Consider the following 23,306-nt stretch of genomic DNA (forward strand, 5'->3'; position numbering starts at 1 on the left):
ACCTACTGTCTTCCAAATAGAAAAAAAATAATGCAAGATATCTTGTTGTTGCATTAGATGTGAGCATGAAACAATATAACATAGAACTGGCTTGAACTGCTGATAGTTGTATACAGACATACAGTGGTAGGAAAGGTGGTGACACATGCAGAGGGAAGCTGAAGCCATGAAGCCATGTCTCTGCACAAAGCTTTTGTGCATTTCCAGTTTCAAGGGTGGACAAAACCCAGCATTGCTGTGTTCTGCAGTTACATACTGTGAAGAGCAGCAACTCCTAAACTGTTTTCCTCTGCAGTGCTAATGCTGACAATTTTACATACCCACAAATGTTAAGCACTGGTCTCAATGTTGTTTCAATGGAAAGAGTTGAATGCCCAGAAATTATTTAGACAAAAATGTAATAAATTAAGTGTGTGACACACAGTTTGATTTTTGAGGAGATAATATCAATAAAATTCTTGCTGATGTAAATGAGAGAAAAATTTAAGCTTACAAAGATAATGTCTTCCTGCATATAACAGGGACCGCAGAGTGATTAGATTACATAATTTGTCTGATAGAAGTGCATTTGTTGCCAGGGTGTGTTGAATGTCACAACTGTCCCCTGAGATCCTTGTATTTGTCAACAGCACAGGATGTCCATTTAACCAAGCTGGAGAGGCTCATGCTTTTAACATTAAGAGATTCTGACTGACTATGTCACAGTACCTAAATTGAAGTAATTTTGGTTTTTTTTTAACATTGAGGCAAGGAATTACTTATTTTTCATTATTTCAATAATAATTTCAAAATATTTTAAAGGCTCTTTAAATATAATTATTTATATTTATATGGTAGTGTTTAAAAGATGAAAATTAAGCTCTTGGACACTTAGCAGATAACAGTATACAGATAACAGTGTCTGCTGATGAGATACATTTATTCCATGAAAGGACAAATTGATATTTTGTCCAATTTCAGGCCCACCAGTAAAGACATTAGGAAGTTCAGAAGAATTCAGGAGAATCCATCAAGTGGTGGGGGCTAAAGCACTTGCCACCTGACAAGAACGTGGGGGAGCTGGGTTTGTTCATCCTGGAGTAGAGATGGGACCTAGCAGTATCTCTCCAGTGCCTACCGGGAGGTTCACAAGACTTTTCAAAGTGGTGATTACCAGGAAGAAAAGCGAAATCAAGCAAAAACTGGAGTGAAAATCATGAGAAGAAACATTTTCTCTATGAGGACAGCTAGGCAGTAGCACAGGTTCCCCAGAGAGGTTGTGCAGTATCTCTCCTTGGAGATTTTCAAGACCTGGCTAGATGAAGTTCCAAGCAACCTGGTCTAACATTTTGGGTGACCTTACTTAAACAAGGAATGTGATCAAGGACCTCCTGAGCCCACTCCACTCTGAATTATTCTCTCATCCTTTGATTTTTCTGACTTCCATATTCTGTGTGTCCCTCCTTCTGCTAAAAAATTTGACTGTGGTATTGCAAGAAGTGTCACATCTGTATTGTTAAATGTAAGTGAAATACACTTCAGGGTAGGGCTGTGAAGTGCAATATTTTCAGTTTATTCAGAAGACAAACAAAGACATGTATTTTCATTTTCTGCAAGATAGGCAGAAAGCACTTTGACACCAATTTGGATTACACAGAGAAGTTGGAATAGAAAAAACAACACTTCTGTGTATCGAATTAAATATAGAAAATACATTTAAGGGTGGCTTGAGTCTTTCACTGTAGGAATAACATAAAATAGAACATTAATCACCTAGCTTCAGATTTTTAAATGTATTGTTAGGAGGGGAGTTACTGTTAGTTGAGGAGTTTCAGCAACTGTTTGTTTAGGGGAGAAAGTCAAAATAAAGAGTGAGCACAGTAAGAGATTTTTTTTCCCTCAGTCCTGTGAGCTTGCTGATATGACAGAATATCTAAATGACAAACTGTCTCTTCAGGTTTTAAAAATTTGGCTGAATGTATAGTTAAGGGGTAGACGATATAAAGTATCCTCAAGAAAAATCAGCTTTAGTTTTAAAATACTGAGTTTACATGTGCCCTGAAAAGAAATGAAAGACAGATTTTTAAACTTAGAAGAAATATACATGTACACAGTGGGACTTGTGTCATCTGGTCCTGTGGCACTGTAGCATTTGAAGGTCAAAATGCAATGAAAGCTCTGGCTCCATTGGTCACAATTCCTTACAGGGGGCAAAAGATGAAAGCAGCTCTGTTGCTTCATCTGCGATCTGCTGCAAACATACTGCTTACTAGTGGAGATGTTGAAGGACATCCAGTCTCAAGCAAAAACCACCCACGTTCTCCCTGATTTTCCCCTGCTACCTTGATACAGACAAACCTTGATGCAGAAAAACCTTCTGCCTTGATGTCTCTCACATGGGAGAGCATGCTCTTCCATGTTTAAGATCTGACCATCATTTCTACATACCATCTGAATCATAAAATATAGATCTATGTCCTGCATCCTTCCCTTATGAAACAACAGATTCATGTCCCAGGATTTATGGAATTTAAGAACATAGAGGAGAGCATAAAAAAGAGTATTTGTCTACTGCACTTGTTCTTTCAGAAATTAATTACATTAAAAATGGCAAAAGAATTCCAAATTTCCCCCTTTTAATACTGTTTTTATGCTGTGACCAGTAAGAGTAGGCATACCTTTTGGAAACATTACATATTGTAATGTGAGTGTAGGCAAATTTATTTGCTGTAAGATAAAGTACAGAGAAAATGGTAATTATTTTAGTCCACTATAGTGAAATGGCTTTTCAAATTTGTATTTGTATGCTAAACACAAGATTATGATTTCCACCTACAGTAGATGTCCTTCTTGAAATGTTGTAAGTTATTTTTTCTGAGCTACACCTGAAAATTTTCTCTCAGATCGGAGGATACACTAAGCTTGATCTTCCATGCCCAGATAAGCAATTTGGGTCCATATATAGACTAGAATTCATCATCTGTAGAACATTACTTTTGGAAGAGTCTTGTGAAAGCTTCTGGAATCAGATGCCACATAAAAATATCCATGTTACAAAGCAAATGACAAAGGACCTAGTTTCAGAATCAGTCTGAATGACAGCCTCTGAAAGGTTGTTTGGCTGTATGTTTTCTGAATGACAAGCCATCATTCCACAGTACATATGTGTGCCTACCATTAATGCACTGGAATGGTACCAGAAATCTTCTCAGAATACTTGCAAAAATTGTATGCATTTTTTTGTCATGGATATAATTGACTAGTGTAGGCCCTCAATGTGAAACAACCTTGGAATATATTCTCAAATGCATGAGTATGTATATCCTTGAATAAATCACATTTCGCTTCTCTTATTTACACAGGAACATAAAAAACAAGGACATGGTAAGGTCTGTGAACCTTCCCTGAGACTTTTTAATGTGAATGCTTAGGATGATGCTAGCTAAGCAATAGACACTTACTTGTCTTTAACCAAAATCTATTCAAATGTTTTCTGGGTTTTTTAAAATTACATTTCATGAAAGATTACTTAATGATTCTGGAAATTACATTTTACATTATGTAAGAAAAAGGCTGGACAGGAGCTGTTTTAGCAAAAAGCTATTGAGCAATCTGCTGGAGGTAAACAGAATTTTTATTGCCTCCATCTCCAAAGTGTTTGACGTGCCTTCTCTACGGGCATTGTGCCATGAGCATCTATGCCAGCTCTACTGAAAGGCAGTGTCTATAAGATCTAACAAGACTGACCAGTCATTGTTTTTGTCTACAAAATGCTTCAGGAAATCACAAGTCTTCCAGAGAAATTCACTGTAGTAATATAAGAAGACAAAATGACACCTCAGAAAAACTGTAAAGAAAATAAAAGTGGAATTCCATTTATTTTTCCAGTAATCCCAGTGACCATGAACACAACCATTCCATTAACTAGAAAACAAAGAAACCAAATAAAGTGGGGGATAAACAAAAGTAATATCAAACTAATGAAGAAAAAAAACCAAACGTATAAATGGGTGTATTTTGTTGAAGGACTTAACTCCATTTATGTTGTATTAAAATTTATATTTTTCAAGGTAAACTTTTTGAAAGAACTGATTTCATCTATGAGATGTCACTGTGTTATTATAATTTCCATTATCATATTATTTTACCTTATGTCTGTTTCTTTTGCCTTTGGCCTCTTGAGTCTGCTATTTGGGCAGGGTTTTGTGTGTGTGTGTGTGTGTGTGTGTGTGTGTGTATTATTTTTACAACAGTTATTTCCAAACTTCAGAACATTTGCTTGTGCTGTCTCTCAGAATTTGTAATGGCCCACATTGCATCTCCAGCTTCAAGTGCTTAATTCAAATCTTCATAAAAGCACTAGGCTTGTATTGACCAACAATACATTTTTGCAACACCTCTTATGACCCACTGAGAATTCAAGGACTGTTCCACTTCTAATTAGAAAACATTTTTAGCCTTTGTACATACATCCCATCATGTGTATCTCATAAGTTCCTATTCAATTCTAACTAAAGAGAACAAAGCGCTCAAATAATTTGGAAATGTTTCTGGCATTTAAAAGGAAGGATTTTACAGATAGAAGTACTCAAGCTGCATTTGTGAGGATGAGGAGCAGGTTTATACGATAAGCAAACATCTTTTCTGCTGTCTACTTAAAATCAATACCTACCCACAGGCATCTCTTCTCTGACATTACAAGTGTTTCTATAAGAAGGAGATAGTTTCCTACACTCTTTGTAAAGTCAATGCCATAAAGTAGATATATAACAATATATCTTCCTTATTTTGAAAGCTTTTTGTTTCCACTGAACTAAGAACAATAAGTAGAAAATGCTGGCTGATTTTTGCATGCTGGATGAAATCTCTGAGTCATCTTAAGATGAACATTTATTGCAGCATTAAGGTGGTGCTAATTCTATTATCCTCTTTTCTCCAGTAAGTGTCTTCCCTAGGTGCAGTAGATTAGGCTCAGCAAACTGAGCTTGAAGTTTTCCTCTATATGTACATTAGTCACCAAACAGGTAGCCAGAAGATGGAGTTCCTCACATTGTAAAGTTCTTCTAAATGTCAATGTAAAATCCTTTAATAAGTAACATTTAGACTTTCTATAATGGAGAATAATATGAAACACATACATAAACACATGTATATACAAGTTGCTTTAAGTTTAGAGCTATCATCTTTGTCCCTCAGGAGCAGTATCTTTGCACACAATTAGTGCCACAATAAGAAAGACTATGAGGTTAAGGGCTGAATTTATCTTTATTTAGACATTATTTCAAAACTACTATTCTTATATCTTAATCTCCTATATGACTTTAAAAAATTGGTTAGATCACTACTTTACTGATAAGAGTAAGAGAGCGTTTACTTACAAAGGTCCAATACAGTTTAAAAAATTTATATTTGCCTTTTGTTACTTTTCTGATATATATATGAGAGGAATCCTTTACCATCTTATACTTAGTTTATCAGGGCACCGTAGGCAAAATAATTATGTTGAGAAAACAATCTGAAGATCAAGGAAATAGTAAATTGCCTCTGAATACACTTTATTCATTCTCCTTTAATGTCATACTGTCAACACCATAGGCAGCTGCAACTGATCTAATTGTTTTGATTTCCTACTTAATCTGATGCACTACTGGGATGCAATTCATTCATGTCAAGTTGACATCTAAAATAGGTCAAATGAATCAGGCCTTTGAAGTGTCTATTTCTTTGCATTGCCTTGAAAGGAAGACTAGGATAGCTGGCTCAGATATAGCTATAAGGCAACTGTTCTTTTGTAAAATGTTAGAAGGAAATAACTTCTTCCAAGAAAAAAAAATTAAGCTCAAATAATAGGGATAACAATTTAAGATTTTATTTCATTACATTCAAAATCATTTATGCAAAAATCAATCTTTAAAAAGTCTTTTTCAACATCAACACCAAATTGTTACCTATAAGTATAATCACATATAAACCTCCTCAATTACTAGTTACCATTATTTAGTCACTATAGTATTCATTTTAGGTTTGCTTACATTTTATTAAAATTTGGTAGGCCATAGATATTTATGATGTGACTATCTGAATCAGTAAGTATGAATACTCTAACATGATGTTTTTACTAGTAGTGAACTTCATTATAGTTATTTTTATTCTAAAATCTTTTCTTGCATTGTTAATTGGAAACTTATATCTACTAGTGATTGACTTGGATAAAATTAAAGTATACTATCACTGAGGTTATTCTTGTCAATAATTTTCAATTAAACTGATAAAAATCCAATTCATGTCCTCAGAGTGTGCAACTTGTAGAGTGAGTTACAATGAATTAAACAAAGTAGTTAATATTATATTACACTGATAATATGGATGCAATTCTACCCAGGTATTTAGGTATCGTTTTCTTACATGTCACTCCTTCAAAAGAGATTTCATCAATCATTATTAAAGTAATAATACTGCAATAATCTGGTACCATTTTCCTGTGATGTCCCACATATCACTGAAAAGCCTTAATATTTCTATTATTTTTATATTTTTAAGAGTATGTCTTAGTTTGCTATTACTGTTCATGAAAAAAATTTATGCATGGATATTTATATTAAAAATTATATTCCACCCCATGGAAACAATTATGCACATACTTAAATCAGTATACAAACTAAGTCCAAGGGAATCATTTCTAGGATGGAATTGCAGGAATCACATGAAGCTTATTTGTAGGATCAGTTGAACTCACTAGGAGACTGATTCAGAAACTAGGATATATTCTTTTAAGAAAAAGAAATTATGAAAACTGTTTTTCTCACCTTTAACTCCATCAGATTTTTTTTTAATCTTTAGGCATTTATCACTGTAATATGTTTTGTGTAATGCAAATTAATCTCATAACTTTTCTCTAAAGCCTTTCACATTTATCAGCCTCTTTTTACAAGTATGGCATCAGAAAAACACATCATACTTATCTGACAGAGAAGTTTTCAAAGGACCTGATTTTCAGACAGCAAAGTCCCAGCACTTTCTGCTGAAAACAACTACCATTCTCACTGGAGCTGGGGAAAACAAATTACTTTTATAACATATAATGTTAACTTATCTAGAAGCTGACAGGTATGAGTAAGATTTTACCCCTGAAATATTTCAGACACACATATGCAAAATTTCACCTATTATTTTTTTGTGAGCTCTATTAGGTCCTTTGTAAATTAATACCACATTCAGAAACAATCCTTTCAGCACATCTGAGTTTACAGATCTATTTGTTCTAAGCTAGTCAATGATCATCTGCCAACACTTCTGAAAAAACTGTTGATCTGTAACCACTTAATCCTGGGATTTTGTTTCCCGGATTTTCCATTTAATATTCATTACTATCCAATTAATTCTTTACATAAATTCATAATATTAAAATCTGGAGATTCCCCTTCACAGTTTTCATTTCACAGTCTCTAATTATTTGGTCTACTTCAGTATAAAATTCAGACAATATTTTTTCAACACATTGCCTCTTTTGTTTTCCTGAATTGAATTTTTGCTTTCTTTATATTGTCTATTCAAGACAGAACCTTGGATTCTTTTTCTGATGGTGTATTTACTCTGTTCTACCAAAAGCACATCATATATTTAAAATGGCTAGACCCTTTCAGCAATTTCCCCCATATCCTCTTTAATGTCTGACTGTCTCTGAATATCTGTTATAACTCCTTTATGGTACCTTCTTACTAGGCCAGTACTATGGGTCTGATTACTGCAACAAAAGTTTTCCTATTCCATGGAGAATTAATGTATTCAGGGCCCAAATCTTCTCCAGCCTGAAATTTATACTTTTTTTTTTCTTATTTTTCTTTTTTTTTTTCTATTTTTTTTTTTTACTGTCTCAGTGGTTAATTTTACCCACACTACTCAATAGCTGTACTGCACCATGCTTACGTGTGGCAAAGCTTTGTCTAAATATAGGACTGTGATTATCGTCAATGATAGCTTTCAGTCTTACAAATGCTGTGTAATTCATTTTTATTAATTAGGAGGAAGTATGGTTCCTTGGTAGGATGCCCAGACCTGTCCTGTTTGCAAGGTCAGTTAGCTTCTCCAGAAATATCTGTCCAGGATTTTTTGCTTTGTTCTGTTTTGTTTTTTAAAGGATTGTATGTTACTATGGTTAGGAATAGCTGCAGGATTAGACACCATGGTCTAGTATTTGATACTCTCGAACATTGTATTGTCAATACAATGTCCTGCTGTTCTTCCCCACTACATTAGAAATATTACCAAATTGCCCACAGCTTCAAAATCAGCAGCCTTACAGCTTTGCTTGCATTTAGTTTCAGTACCAAAAGTCATTAAAAAAAGTTATAGCTGGGACATACCTGGTAGCAATTTGCCTTGCTCTAGGAAGATCAGTTAAAAAGAGAAGCAATTATTAGATTGCTTAAAGAAATCAATCAGTATTGTGGACCCCCTAACCAACATAGTTCAGGAAACATATTTTAGTTTTATTTCTATTGATCAGTGGGTAATAATATATAATAGTGACAGGTGGCAAAGGAGCTAAAAGATCAGATGAACTGCTGAGCGATTGCTGCCTGATGCACGTTCCTAAAGCTGTGATTACATCTTTGTGCAACTTTGTCTCTACATGGCGGTCTGCATGATGCTATGGTAGGAGAGGAGAGGAGAGGAGAGGAGAGGAGAGGAGAGGAGAGGAGAGGAGAGGAGAGGAGAGGAGAGGAGAGGAGAGGAGAGGAGAGGAGAGGAGAGGAGAGGAGAGGAGAGGAGAGGAGAGGAGAGGAGAGGAGAGGAGAGGAGAGGAGAGGAGAGGAGAGGAGAGGAGAGGAGAGGAGAGGAGAGGAGAGGAGAGGAGAGGAGAGGAGAGGAGAGGAGAGGAGAGGAGAGGAGAGGAGAGGAGAGGAGAGGAGAGGAGAGGAGAGGAGAGGAGAGGAGAGGAGAGGAGAGGAGAGGAGAGGAGCTCCATCTTATGCAAGCTCTCTGATGCTAATATGTGCAGAATTAGAAAATAAGACATAGGGGAATAACATTAGAGTGAAAAGAGAGAGATGGGAGAAGTAAATGCCTTTTAGAAAGCATTTGAAACTGCTTTAGCCAAGACTTTATGAAATTATTAAACATAAAAATGTTTATCTTTTCTGATCAGAAAAATAAATAAATATTGTGCCATTCATTTGCAACACATTAGATCATTAAAGGAATGTTCAGACCACCTTCACAGGGCTATTAATTAATTAATGTGGTACAGATTACAGATTGAAAAGATCAAAATACATAGATGGCAATTTATAGTTGCTCAGCTGACTAGTGACAATTTATTGGATGACTCTTACTTCTAAAATTACATGCTCATATCCTAAACTGTGATTTTCAGTGGCTGATACTACCCTGATATTAAGCAGAATAACATGCTCCAGAACAAACTGTTTTATCAAAAACACTACTTAGCATCATATGTAACAACAAGCTCTCTATGTTTGCAAGGCCTTCATTTCCAGTTAAGCTATTCAGCTGAGACCAAGGTCTTCCAGATTTACTCCTTGGATGTGTCCAAGCACTTAGTTATCTTGTCACAATTGACTTGTAGGTCATGCTGAGCACTACAACTCTTAGAGAAGATCAAATAAATAATTTCTGGGAGATTATGACCTTCTTCTTTTCTTTATGACAAAGCAGAAGTGAAGTATGGAGGCATTTATACACATTAGTCTGGTGAAAAGTCAGTGCAGCAAAATGACCTGTCTAGAGTGGAGTCAGAATTTGATATGTCATGTCTCATGGAAATGGTGTCTACAAGCCTCCAGCTGTTACTGAAACCTGAACAATCATGCCACATTCCAAACCTTAGATCTGAGCAGTGGTTCTCAGATATTTAACTCAGTTCTTGCATATAATGACATTCTGAAACAAATTATGAAGAATTCAGGGGAGAAAATAAAAAGACTAGTAACTATGACACTATGAAACATCTTACATATTATCTTCATAACAAGGACCCTGGGAGGTCAGGCTTTTCTTTTATTTCCTGCAGATTCTTTGTCTGCATCATGCCAGCAAGATAGTCTCAAATACAGATACTGTGGAAGCTGTAAAGTTTTTAATTTAGATGAGCTCTGTGCCATCACTTCTGATCTTGGGAAAGCTTACTTCCTTTGTCACCATTATATTATTTTAGGAGTAGAATCAATGAACTAAAGGTAATAAATACATATAAGAAATGTTTTAGTGCAATTTCTATTATGAATTAGCTCCATGAAATACAGAACAAGTAATTACTTGTTCACCCAGAGGGTAGGAAAAGTTTTTTTCTGTGTACTTCTGTTACAGCTTCCTGTAAGCCCCAACACCTACACAGGAATTTTCCAATAAACTGTATGGAGATTAGTCACTGTCCATTTCATATTTTACAGTTTTGAATGATAAGAAACTGTACTATGAGCCATTTTGTGTTTAATCTTCCAAAATCCCTACTGACCGTGATCTTTAATTGCTAATTAAAAGAAGGAAAAGTCACATCCAGTTGAAGAAACTCACAACAAAATTAAAGATTGTTTGCAATATTTCCTTGAATGTTTGTAATTAATTTAATTGGAAAAAAGTTATTAAAAGAGAAATGAACAAAAAGGGAAGGAAGACTCATAGGAAGAAAGGAAAAAAATAGGAAAGTAGACTCGTGCACAGGATGTATACAGGTTAGTGTCAGGAACTTCTATGGAAAAGGTTGGAAATACAAATGTGTGTTTCTCAAGATGCAGATAACATTATGTAAAACAATGTGTTTAAAAAAATTATATTGCATATATTACTTAAGTGAAAAAATTTGTTTTCTGAGAAGCCCTGAAAGCAGTACTATTTATTGGCCAACTTTGGTGGTTAAATGTTGGAATCTGCATTTGAAAATTTTTCATTTGTTGCTTAAGATTGTTTCCTTATTTGTTTGGTTTTAGTTATTGCTTCTAAATGACAGAATGAAAGGATGAAAAATGCTTAACTATAATATTTCCACTTGATTCTGTGTTTTGCCTGGAAATTTCATTATGCAGACGTGAAAGACAGCTGAGAAGCGAGCTGAAATAATTCATGTGAGGAGAGGTGAAACCTGACAGACACAGAATGATTATAACTAATTAATCATAACCATCAACAACTGTAACCATGAACATCCTAATTATTGTGAACTTAACATGCCAAGTTGAATCATATAGTAGCTCTGGAGTTTTCAACATAATCCTGTTATTTTATTCTGTATGTAAATATTTCTTCTAATTCACTTTGGTCCAGTACTTCAGGATTTATGAATGCAGAAATCCTACTGAAGTTCAGGGAGATTTGGTACCTACAAATGACCTTTTTTCTCAAGGCTAGGGGGAGAATTAAGCTTTATTGATGATACTGATTGTAATAATTGATGTTATTGAAACTAGGTGTAACAAAAGGAAAAATTCTTCAATGCTATGAATTTCCTCAAACTTCCTGGGCTGTCTCTCCATGCAAGATTAGATTACAGAAAAAATGAGTAGTTAGACAAGAAAAAACAGTGGAAGATGCATATCAATTCATAATTTATATAAAATCTGTGTAGGATCACAAGTAGTGAATATTTTAATTGAAATGTAAAGTATTCTCTTTTAAAAAGTATGGCATGGTAAATAGTGAACTAGCCTGTTTTTGTCTCATAAAAATTTAAGTTTTTTAATTAATAATAATTAATAAATATAAATCATCCAATATGGGAATGAAAAAGAAAAATAATTGCACTAGATTTAATCCATGATTCTATAAATCAATTTAGGGAATAGTTATATATATTAACAACTGAAATACAGTACAATATAATAATAACAACAAAAATAATACTTATAGTGCTAACAATAGTAATACAAATTGTAATTAAAAAGGAGAAAACAGAAAGAGAATGGAACAAAACCCAAGGGAAAACAGAGATGCACAGTGCAGTTATTCACCACCCACTGACTGATGCCCAACCAGTCCCCCAGCAGCGATCGGTGCCTTCCGACCAACTTCCCCCAGTTCATACACTGAGCAGGATGCTCTGTGCTATGGAATATCCCTCTGGCCAGACCGGGTCAGCTGGCCTGGCCATGCTACCTCCCAGCTTCTTTTGCCCTCCTCACTGACAGAGCATGAAGCACTAAAAAGTCCTTGATTTCAGATAATCACTGCTCAGCAACAACAAGCACATCAATGTTTTGTCAACATTATTCACATAAATCCAAAACACAGCATGGCACCAGCTACTAAGAAGAAAATTAACTGTATTTCAGACAAAACCAGGACACTAGGATAGTTAAATTATGTCTCTAATATACTGTATTGTGTTAGAAGGTATTTGCCACGTTTATGAATTCATGACTTCACTGTGATAGGAAATGTAGAAAGTATAAAAAAATGTTTCTACTTAGAAAGTAAAACAGCTAAGCATAGCCATGACATACAATTAAATGAAGAACAATAAACAGTAAACCAGGTATTTTTAAATTGTTATCATTTATAAAAATTATAGAAATATGTCATTAAGGACAGAAAAATGTTCCTTTATTTGACTATTTATTTGCCTTTCATAGAAAAAATTTAGTTCAGGGGTAATGAATCAATAGTGCATACATTAAATTTCATGCTGATACATGTGCATAAAAAAGTGTTTTGTTTTTGCAAGAACACAGCACCATTATTCATTATTTATTTTTTTTTTCTGAGAAAAAAATATCTTGTAGTAGCTGAGAATGATTCTGAAGATGCTAGTTTAAATATAAGTACAGTATCTTGTGTCTCCTTTCTCTGTTTTTCACATTTTCAGAGAGAAGTCTTTAAACATTCTCCTGAGTTCCTTGTCACCTTTCATCGGTACTCCCTGAAAAAATCTGTGCATCAACCCCCTTTCCTTAAAACTCCTTAATGGCTCTGCAGATGTACACAGAGAGAGGGTTGCTGTCATGCAGGCTTGAACTGCATCATTGTTTCTCTATGCTCTCTCTATTTCTCTTTTTGCATAGTAACTTCTCTGAGAAAAAAAAAAAATGACCTTTTTCACATCAGGTCAGTCTGATGATCCATGAAGGAGTAAATTCTTTCTGGTAATAAATAATAGAAGCAGCAATGATAATAGGCATGATACATTCTAAAGTGTTTGGATCTTGCCCTTATTTTGTCACCTCAAAGTCATATTGTAATGTGATTTTTGAAAGTTCAAGATGTATGCTTTTCCCATTATCAATGGTGAGATGATGTTTCTGTCATGGTAGAAATCTTTTTCCCTGAACTTTCTTTCACACTTTTTCTAGTATATAATTTCAGTATTAAAAGTTACTCTTGGGTCAAATGAGTGATTCTACTAATACAGCTCTACCTACTTAATCTGGTATTCCTAGAAAATAAGTGTATATAAGTGTATAAAACTTTCCTATACAATCACATGTGATATCTTTTCAATACCCACCTTTCATTCTTCTATAGCTTGTGTTTGTGGGTTATTAAACAGAACATTCATATTTTCCATTGTTTAGAGTGTACAGTCAAACCATGTTTTTGATTTAGGTTATAATGGGATTTTGAAAAACATGTTTTAATAGAATTCTTTTCCCTGTAAATCTTACCTTTTTTAAAGAGCTACAATTCCAGCTCAAGGTCTATTTCTTCATCCTGTCTTTCAAATCCAAGGAGAGGCAGGCTACCCTCTCTTTGTGACAATGCAATAAATAAGTTTGTCCTTGGCCTGACAGAAGAATCTCTCCTTGTGTAGAGCTATTTTTACCTTATTGGAAAGAATATTGCCTGCTTTATACTTGTCTTTGGGTATCTTCAGGATATGTCTTTAAACATTTTAATACATATCATATTATGTCCATTTTAAACTCCATAATAAATTTGCATATAAAATAGTTTAAACTTACAGAACCTAGCTGGCAGAGGACATTGTTCTGCACCAATCTAATTTCTACTTTAAAGCTAAATTTTCTGGTTTAAGTCACTGATAATGAAGTACAGAGACTTTTGCATCTTTCATTCTAGGTTACCAAGCAATAATTGCCTACAATAAAAACAAGATCTGTTTTTTATCTTTAATTTGTTCCTAATTTCATAGCAGTTACCCCTCAACTGTTGACTGGGTCACAAAACCCTGTTGCCCCCATTAGCTGCAGCAAGCTGATGAACACAGTGAATCAATGATCCCTCCTGCACATAGCTAAAATGCAAACTGCAGTGAAGGTGACTTGGAAGGCCATTAAGTGATAAAAACTGCTCCAACTTTTGTAAAAGGCCTTCTGTCAATGGCAGAACATTTCCCCTTTTATTTAAATGTTTATTTTGTTGTTAGACATGCAAAGGTCTTCTGGTTGCTTCGACTGCCTTGAGGTTTTTCTCATTTATTTTCCTTTACTCCTTTCACTTTCTGTGGAAGTGTTTCCTTTTCTGCTGAGTCTTGTTAAAACTGATAGTCTTGTGGTGATGTCATTGTTCCAAAATGCATATCAATACATAAGTATATGTGCTGAGCAAAACCCATGCTTTAGCTCGTTTCCAAAAAATGGGAATAGCCACTGTGGAGAGAGCTGCACTACCTGGCAGTTCCTTTGGATCAGATATATAAATGTTTTCCAAAGTTTATAACTTCTTTCAAAGATCAACTACTACACTGAGCTAATGTAAATGCATTTGCAGTGTAAATTTGACATCCAGAAAGCACTGCACCAAACCCATTGGATTTAATATCTGGCATCATCAGTAGCTCTGGAATTTCTCTACTATTTCCCTTTTACAGTGGAGACCACTCCTGTCTCACAGGTTGCACACTAGTGACACTACATAAATTTTTTAATTGAATAATTTATCAGCAGTAAAGGAAATTTGGTTACTCCTGCCACATGCACTCTATCTAAATGTGCGTTGTGTGGCTTGCATATATATTGTTAATAGTAAGTTACAGTAGACATGGTGGCTGGCACAAATTACATTTTTTTCAAAGTGGTCAATGCTGTTTCTTATATTAAAGAGCATGGGAGTTATGTAGCTGAACCCCAGGAACTGCTTTGAAAAAAAACATAGTATATGTTATCATCTTTGCCATTAGCACTGAGATATGAGTAAATTAATATTTCAGGGCAAAAGATGAACACCTATAGAGCACAAGAAGGCATTTTCTTATCAATCAACGATATACATCATAATAAGATGAAGGACAGACTCGTTCTGTGTGGGGCATTCTGACATGTCACATGTGCTGCAGGTTTATACTGCAGCAAGAGTAATGAACCGAACGTTGGTGACACTGTGTAAGAGGTTACAGTTCCCACCTCTAAAGCTGGGTTCTGTCTACCCTTTCTTTTATTATCTACCTCTTCAGAGTTTTAAAGTGAAATTAAAGGTGTTTGTACAAATTTTTAGTAGCTGCCTTTTTTTTTTCCAGTGTGGATAGATATGTAATGGCTGAGATTTACAAGAAAGTAAATACATTTTCCATTAATTTGATTTTTTTCTTATTGCATTTATTACTTTAATGTGGAGGAACTGCAAGCATGATCCTTCACCTTTCCTTCCTTTTAAGCTTCTCTCCATTTATTTGTTTTACAGCTAAATCCTTTTTTTGTACCTGCTAATTCTTTTTTGCTGTATGCTAACAAGAAATCTGATTCAGAACCAACAGATAGCAAAAAAAGCTGGAATTCAAAGCTCTTTGATACTTTCCTCCTTTAGTTTGAAAATAATTGTTTTGAACAAATAGAAACTTGAGTCATACATAATACTTTTATTTTAAAATAGGGAAGAATCTTTGGTTTTCTTTGGTGTAAAAAAGTATATTTTTCCATCCCAGTGCACATTCAAAGCAGGAAATGGAAGAAAAGATATTCAAAGGTTCTCCCATCCAAACTTTTCATGCAGGGATGTACCAGCCCACTGTTTTCTGAACACAAAATAATAATTACTTTTCTGCAGAATATGCTGTCAGGTAATATGCATTAGGAGACATTTTTGAGAGAAATTACACCAGAATGTATTATAACCCATGGTGTGCTCATTTCAATATGCAATACAGTATTTAAAATTTTAATTATCTATTGACCAGCAACATTTTTCAAAGTTTTGTAATGTAACTCTAATTTTAAAAGAATTCCACTGGATCCTACATACCTTTTTTCTATTCAAGCATGATACCTACTGTTGAAATCAAAACACTAAGTTATTTTGGCCAAAGACAGCACAAATTTGAATGGCTATAAATTTTAATCCTCTGGCTGTGCCCAAAGCATAATTTAGAAATTTGGGAAAGAAAAATCAACTCAAATTACTTTTGAAAATCATTGGACTTCAATTTTATGCTCTACTAGTTCTGGAGCAAGATGTGGAATTTCAGCATCTGATAGAGAAATGCCAACTGAGTGCAGTTAAGACAGGAATAATTCTGCTCCACCTGTTCAAACTGTTTGGTGGTGTCTGGCTCATCCCAGCACTCTGGGCTGTATGCAGAAATTAGGAAGTATGGCTACAGGTCACTCAATGTCAGTGAGAGAAGCTCCCACTGGCCCAATCTATTCATATTTCTAATCCTCCTTTAATGCTTGCTGAAGCTTCGGTATCCTTTTCAAAGATATCTTGTTGCTGCTCTCTTCACCTTGATCCACATCAGATAGAAGAGTCTCTAGAAAATCCCTGAGAGAGGTTTTAAACACCATCACTGGCTCTGAGGAATGGGTGAAGACACCAGTCTAATGGCAGAACTGAACTCTCATATCTCTTTACTACAGATATAAATGCTAGAGCATTGCTATCCACCCCAAATGTGAATCCATGTTGAGTGTTCTGTGTAGTAAATGGAATAATAGGATCGTCTGGTTGAGAGGCTTTAAATAATCACAATGAACTGTTCATAGCATTGCCCTACAACTTTATTAAAAAAAATTTGTTCCAATAGTGAAATGTTTCTTATTAGCCTGATAAAGGGGAACTTTTTTGAGGGAAAATATGTTTACCTACAACTGGTTTGGGCTTATAGCATCAGAGAAATCAGAAGGAAAGTATTTGACAGAGCAAATGTGCTCTAGAGTAGAAATGTCCTATAGTTTTAGAACCAATGTGTTGATTTTCCTTTCTGTCATCACCATGTCCCATCTACATTGTCCAAACGGGATCTGCAATGTCATCAGTCTGAATGTTAGCGAAGGTGTTCCCTCCAGTTGTATTTCTTCTTTTTCACTGTGTATGAATCCCTTGCACTGAGGGAGAATATCAAGCAGGATATAGCAAAAGGAAATAAAAGCACTATTAAATGTACCTGTAAATGTCATATAGACATATATGTGTGTGTATATATGTGTATATATATATATATATATATGTATATATATATGTATATAGTCTGCTGCTTTGTTTTTGATACTGTATACAAGTGCACTAAAAAGGAATAAAATGCTGATGCAACATGGAATTTTTTGTAATGGAAATAGATTTATTTTTCAGGCCCTCCTATTATAGATCAAGGTATGAAAAAGGGAACAGTCAGCTTTAAAAGAGGAAATAAAATGGAAGTCACGGTAGCTACAAAATTTTAAATCTTTGGTATGTAATTAAATGCTCTGTTCTCTTGATAGATCTGGGAAATTTTAGTGGTCGGACAAGAAGTGCTGTATCTGTACGTGAAGGTCAAGGAGTTGTTCTGATGTGCTCCCCTCCACTTCATTCTCCAGGTACAGTAGGCTGCAGCCTGTATTTATTCTCCTCCTTTACAGTTTCCTCATTATTTGATGCTCAGGATTTTAGATACAATATGTATTTGATTGTGGAACTTCAAAGATGAGATATCCACCATTCTTCTGACAGTTTTTAGGACTAATTTAAGATCATATATTGCAAATGCCAATGAATAGCGGCAGAGTTTCTGTTACAAGATTGTTTAATTCCTGGTAGAAAATGAATTATTGAATATAACAATAGTCTCCATGCCATCAACAGTGAATATGCTGCCTTGAGGTCACAGAACATTGCTTTTAGTGTTTAGAAGCCTTCAGAAATTGCTCCAAATTGCAATGTCATGATACTTTTGTTGAATACAAATTTTATTTTCTTTTCAGTAGTAGAGACATGATTTGGTTACTTCTTTTCACTGTATAACTTAGTTTCATAAAACTGTATCATTGTTAAAAGTCAGAATTACCATAAATTCTATGAAATGCTTGTGGATCCCCCCATGAAAGCATAGGTATTCCAGAGAGGTTACTTTTTTTCTTTTCAAATTGACGCTCCTCCAAAGTCTGTAGACAGCTGGGTACATCCTTATACTTGTATGCCATACAACACCTGGAGACACCATGTTAGACAGAATAACTTGCTTTTCAGTAGATGCAGTATAGCCTAACCTTTTCTTCTCTGGGAAATGAGGTATGTACTGAGGGAATTTTTCTACTCCAAATTTTGGGCCTGAAGAAAAGTAACATTGCAGATGGAAGATCTGCAGAAAATAAAATCTCCTCTGAGTTTCTGTTAGAAAAATGTGTTCAGTACCTATTTATGCTGCAAGAATTGTTATTACTGTATTATAGTTATCAATGCCATCTCTCTGCTTTTCTCCCTTCTCCCTTCTCCCTTCTGAGCAGATTCTCTTCTTGTGGTTACCTCTACAATCTCTTTCTGAGTTTGACACTGCAGTCTATATGATGCAATTAAGTACATGATGTTAAGGCTAGATAGTGATAAGTAAACTGAGAGGGAAAAGATGTAGACAGAAAAAGTGAGCAATGGTTTCAGCAGAGCAGCTGAATTTCATTTCCCCAAACAAGCTGAGATTGAAAGGATAGATGGACATTAATCAAGAGTGAAATTGTCATACACCTTTTAAGAGCTGCCATTCCACAAAATACAACTTTATATATCATCAAAATATTTAGAATTCTTTTCCTGAAATTATGCTTCTGAGTTTTAGTTGGTCAGATTTTAACACTACCGTTACACAGACGTTGCCTTTGATGGTGAAAACCAGTATCTTTCATTTTCATCACTGGGACAGCAAAACCCCTGTTGTGCAAACTACAGTGCTCAGAAAGAGCATTCAGTTGTTTTAATTTATATTGTTTGAGTACCAGTAGGTTATGCCAACAGGAAAATTACTTCCAGAAAAATATTTTATCCTCTGTTGGCACAATTTTTTCACCATAGCTAAGCCAGAAAAGGTTCTACAGAGTGATGAAGTAATCAACAAAAGCTGAAAATTTTCACTGATATGCAGATGTAAGCACAAGCTCCTATGAATAGGAAGAGGACCTAGCTTCCTTTCCTTTTGTTCATTACATAATGCAAGTAATGCAGTTCTTCATCCAAAGGGTTGTCAAGCCCTGGAACAGGCTGCTCAGGGAAGTCGTGGAGTCACAATTCTGGAGGTATTTGAAAAGTGTGTAGATGTGGCTATTAAGGACATGGTTTATTGATGGAACTAGTGCTAGTTTAATGCTTGGACTTAATGATCTTAGAGGTCTTTTCCAACCTAAATGAATCTGTGATTCTATCACAGGCAATTTGCTTCCAGCTTCTTACCTGCAAAGTACAGGGGCCAGTAAGTTCTTGTGGTACTGCAGTGGGGTAGAACTGCAAGTGGTATTAAGACAATGGCTGGAATCTCCCTGGAAGTATGAGAGCTACCTCCACAGGCCTCATGATGTTTCAAAAAAAATTAATTCCACAAAGCCCTGGCAGTAGAATAAAAAATATTAATGAAAGTTGACTGCCAGATCAGAGTCCACTTGTAAAAAATAATTTTGAACAAAACCTGAATTTTCAGAGGGAAGTGTATGAATTCAATTCTGAAATTAAGCGATAAATATGAAATTTCCAGGTAAAAAGGTCTTTTGCCAAGCAGAAGTACTTCACGGATTTGTGTGCAGGAACATCTAAAATTTTTTTAAGTATTCAGTTTCTTGGTACTCCATTTTAGTTTCTGTGTCTGATTTCCAAAGATAGTATTATCTTTTAAGTAGCCCTAAGAATTTTTGAACAATAAAATCACCCAGGAGACAAACTTTCATGTGAATCCTGAGATTTTATAATGAATATATCTAAGCTAAAGACTATTCAGAGCATGTTTGCAATGTGTGAACATCTCAAATTAACAAGACTATGAGTTATGACAGTGTTTTTGTTGATACAGAATTTTTTTCTGGATGAACACTGTAAAGCTTTGTGACATTGACTTATTCACATTGATCAGCACCTTTAGAAATAATTTTCAATTACTTATCACAGGAGATAAATCCATGATACCATATCAGCCTGATAATTCTCCACAACCTCGTAAGCAATTTGTCCTTCAACAGAATCCCATTCCTCAATCTCTCCAGTCAATAACTACATATGAGTTTGTCCAAGAACTTCAGCTTGAGCCCTTTTAGACAATGTGGAAAAAGAAAGATGACTTAGTGAAAGAACACTGTATTAAGAGAGATATAATTTTATTAATATGTTTTCAAATGGAAGATAAAGTAAATATTTTTGATTAAATAGTACCTACATTCCGTTCTTACAGAATACAATTTTAGAAAAAAAGTCTGAAAGCCTTTGCAAAGCACCACTGACTGAAAAAAATACTACACTAATTTCTTTTGACAAGATTTTAATCAGAGAGGCAATTGCATATGCATATAGACTTGATTTCTGTTTATTTATGCGGTGATATATTATCAAGAGGTAATGCATTAAACATACAAACACACACAAACTTGTGATGTATTTATATTATTCATATAGGCCTTCATTAGATTGTTGTCCAAATATTATTTTACAGGGAAAACAAGGGGGAATGTGGGGTGGTAAGCACCTGAAATAGATTCTGAATATTGCAGTGCAGATTCAGATGAGACTTATCTCTTTAGTTTAATAAATTAGTTTTTTAAGTTATTGTCATCTTGCTGAGTAATAGCAAGGCAACAAACTGAGGGAGTTTTTTTGGAGAGACATTATCCACTCTTTCAAAATGGTGAAGGAAAATATATTCAATGAAAAGATTTTTCTGCCAATTCTTTATGTCAAACAGCCGCCAAGAGATTGTCACCTCCTGCTTTTCCTGGACCATTGCTCATAAAAAAAATGCTGCCTCTAACTTCCTTGGGAGTCCTGTATCCTTTTGATGTGACTACTCCAGAAGCTATCCCACTAGCACTGTTTTTGTTGCTAATCCTTAACTGTCTCCTGTGAAATATATTAAATGTAGATAACTTGATCATTCATAAACACAACATTTTATCTTTTTTTTCTTTCATAAACACAATATCTGATTCTTCCCAATTATTTCTTTTCTCCAAGATAGGTTTCCTAGGCAGTTAACTCTTAGTTGTCCTTGCTAAGCAAGAGTTACATTAATTACTGACTGTTTAAATAACAAGCTTTGTTTGATGTTTCCAATTTAAAATGCCTCTACTGTTTTCTTTCCATAAACAGGATTATGGTTTTTCATTGTGGTATTCTAAATGATGTAAATATAGGGTTTTATTCAGTCATTTAATCATCTTAATTACAAGGTTTACCATAGCAAGATTAAAAATGAATGGAAGTTTTCATCCAGATTTACATGTTTCCCTCAGAATTAATACTTTCAGCTGAGCTTTTTAAGGCTTTTATTCAAGGCTTTCACTGTGAGCTTAATGGAGAACGAGGATTCCCATTGTTAGAATGAGTAGAGCTCTGATGCACACAGGGGAAGGCAGATGTGTGCTCCATCTTGCCTCAGAGGGATGCTGCCGTCTGGAGGGAGCTCTGCTACATAATCTATCTGCAGCATGTGTCATCTGTACAGATGTTAAACTATAACATTTTTTTTAATCTCTTTCTAAAAAGTAAAGCTGATCTTACAACGTTTGGAAACTGTGCTGTAAGCTGCATCTTTTATACCTCCCCTTTACTGTTATAAAACTGTACTTTTCATGACAAATGTCCAGTGCCATGGGGATCACAGTCCTTCCCATCCATGTCTGTATGTCTGTATACTGTGCTGCTAGACAGGCAAGCTGCTAAGAAATTCCTGCTACTGTGCATCAGAAACTTTTGTCCTGTTCTTCTGTTACCTACACAGTTTTCTTGGTCCTCTTATTAATTGGAGAAACTCACACAAAATAAAGTTTCTTTAAGTCATTCTAAGCTCCTATTTATGCATACTTCAGACATAGTCAGACATCCACCTTGGAAGTAAATACAAACCTATCACTTCTTACTGTTCAGGGTCTGCTAAAGGAACATGAAAGCTGCATTTGCATTAAATCTGCAGTTTCGGACTTCAGCTTCACTACTAGTTGGAAACCAAGTCCAACTGAAATGCAACATAGCCTTAGAACTCCCCTGGTTTGAACACTGCACAAATCATATATAAAAATAATAAGACAGGCTCTAAATCACCTCATTCAGGTAGAGAATGGTTAGTAAACTTCTCCAGGCAAATTAGTTATGATAACAAGATGGTTATATTTGGGCTGGACTGCACTTAGGGTGCTCATTACCTTGTTTACAGGCAATTGGCTCAGGTATCTACATGCAGGACCCAGCAAATTCTGTTCTGAAGGGGTCCATGCACCCTCTGGATCTCAATTTACTAAGCTGATTTTGGGAATACAATTCTCAGATGTCTGTCTATATGTAGCTGAAGGTCACAAGGTTATTTTAAGCTAGTGTTATTATTTTAAAATTAAGTCCCAGGATCCAGACACCCAACGGTGTCATTTCAGTCCACAACATCAGAGAACTTCTGTCCTATATGTAGATCTAGCCTTTAACAGTTTCTTCAAAATCACAGGAAGCCTTCAATTTCTTAGATTTCTGATGCTCCAGCCCTCTCCAGGCATGAGTGGATACACTTCATCACATAAACCTGTCAGTACAGGATTTCTTCCTGACTGTGGCTTATACTGTATTAAACAATATTATGTATTAAACAGTAAAGTAACATCCAGATTCTTTTCTATCATATATTTGGGTTGTTTTTTTCAAAATTTGAATTTTCAAATCAATTTAGCATAAAAAGTTAAATAATTTGCTTCCAGGAAAGGCCAGTATGTTGGTGAAAGTGATATCTCCCCTTTTGCCTTGAGATCGAGGCTTTGCTGGTACCTATCAAAGTACTGGAAACTCGCAGTTTACCAAAGGAGACAGACAGGTCATGCCTCTAACCATGACTCTCTCATAAGCTAAACAGAACTTACTAATCACTCAGTACCTTCTCTTAGTTTATAGAGGTTAATATGTATGAAGCTGGTATTGGCAAATTGAACATTCCACATTCACTGTAAAAAATTATCATCTCTTCCTAACTGCTAGACTTGCTGAGAAGGTAGAACTGT

At 35.0% G+C, this 23,306-nt stretch overlaps 1 protein-coding gene across 1 annotated transcript in view; it reads left to right on the plus strand.

The window, feature by feature from the left end:
* CNTN5 (contactin 5) overlaps window positions 1-23,306 on the plus strand; it is a 238,293-nt gene that overhangs the window by 36,064 nt on the left and 178,923 nt on the right. The window contains exon 5 of the mRNA XM_053969809.1: window positions 17,586-17,681. Coding sequence (XP_053825784.1) covers window positions 17,586-17,681 — 96 coding nt within the window. The remainder of the gene's footprint in view (window positions 1-17,585; window positions 17,682-23,306) is intronic.

The sequence above is a fragment of the Vidua macroura genome, chromosome 2, assembly GCF_024509145.1.
Source record: "Vidua macroura isolate BioBank_ID:100142 chromosome 2, ASM2450914v1, whole genome shotgun sequence".
Taxonomy (NCBI): Eukaryota; Metazoa; Chordata; class Aves; order Passeriformes; family Viduidae; genus Vidua; species Vidua macroura.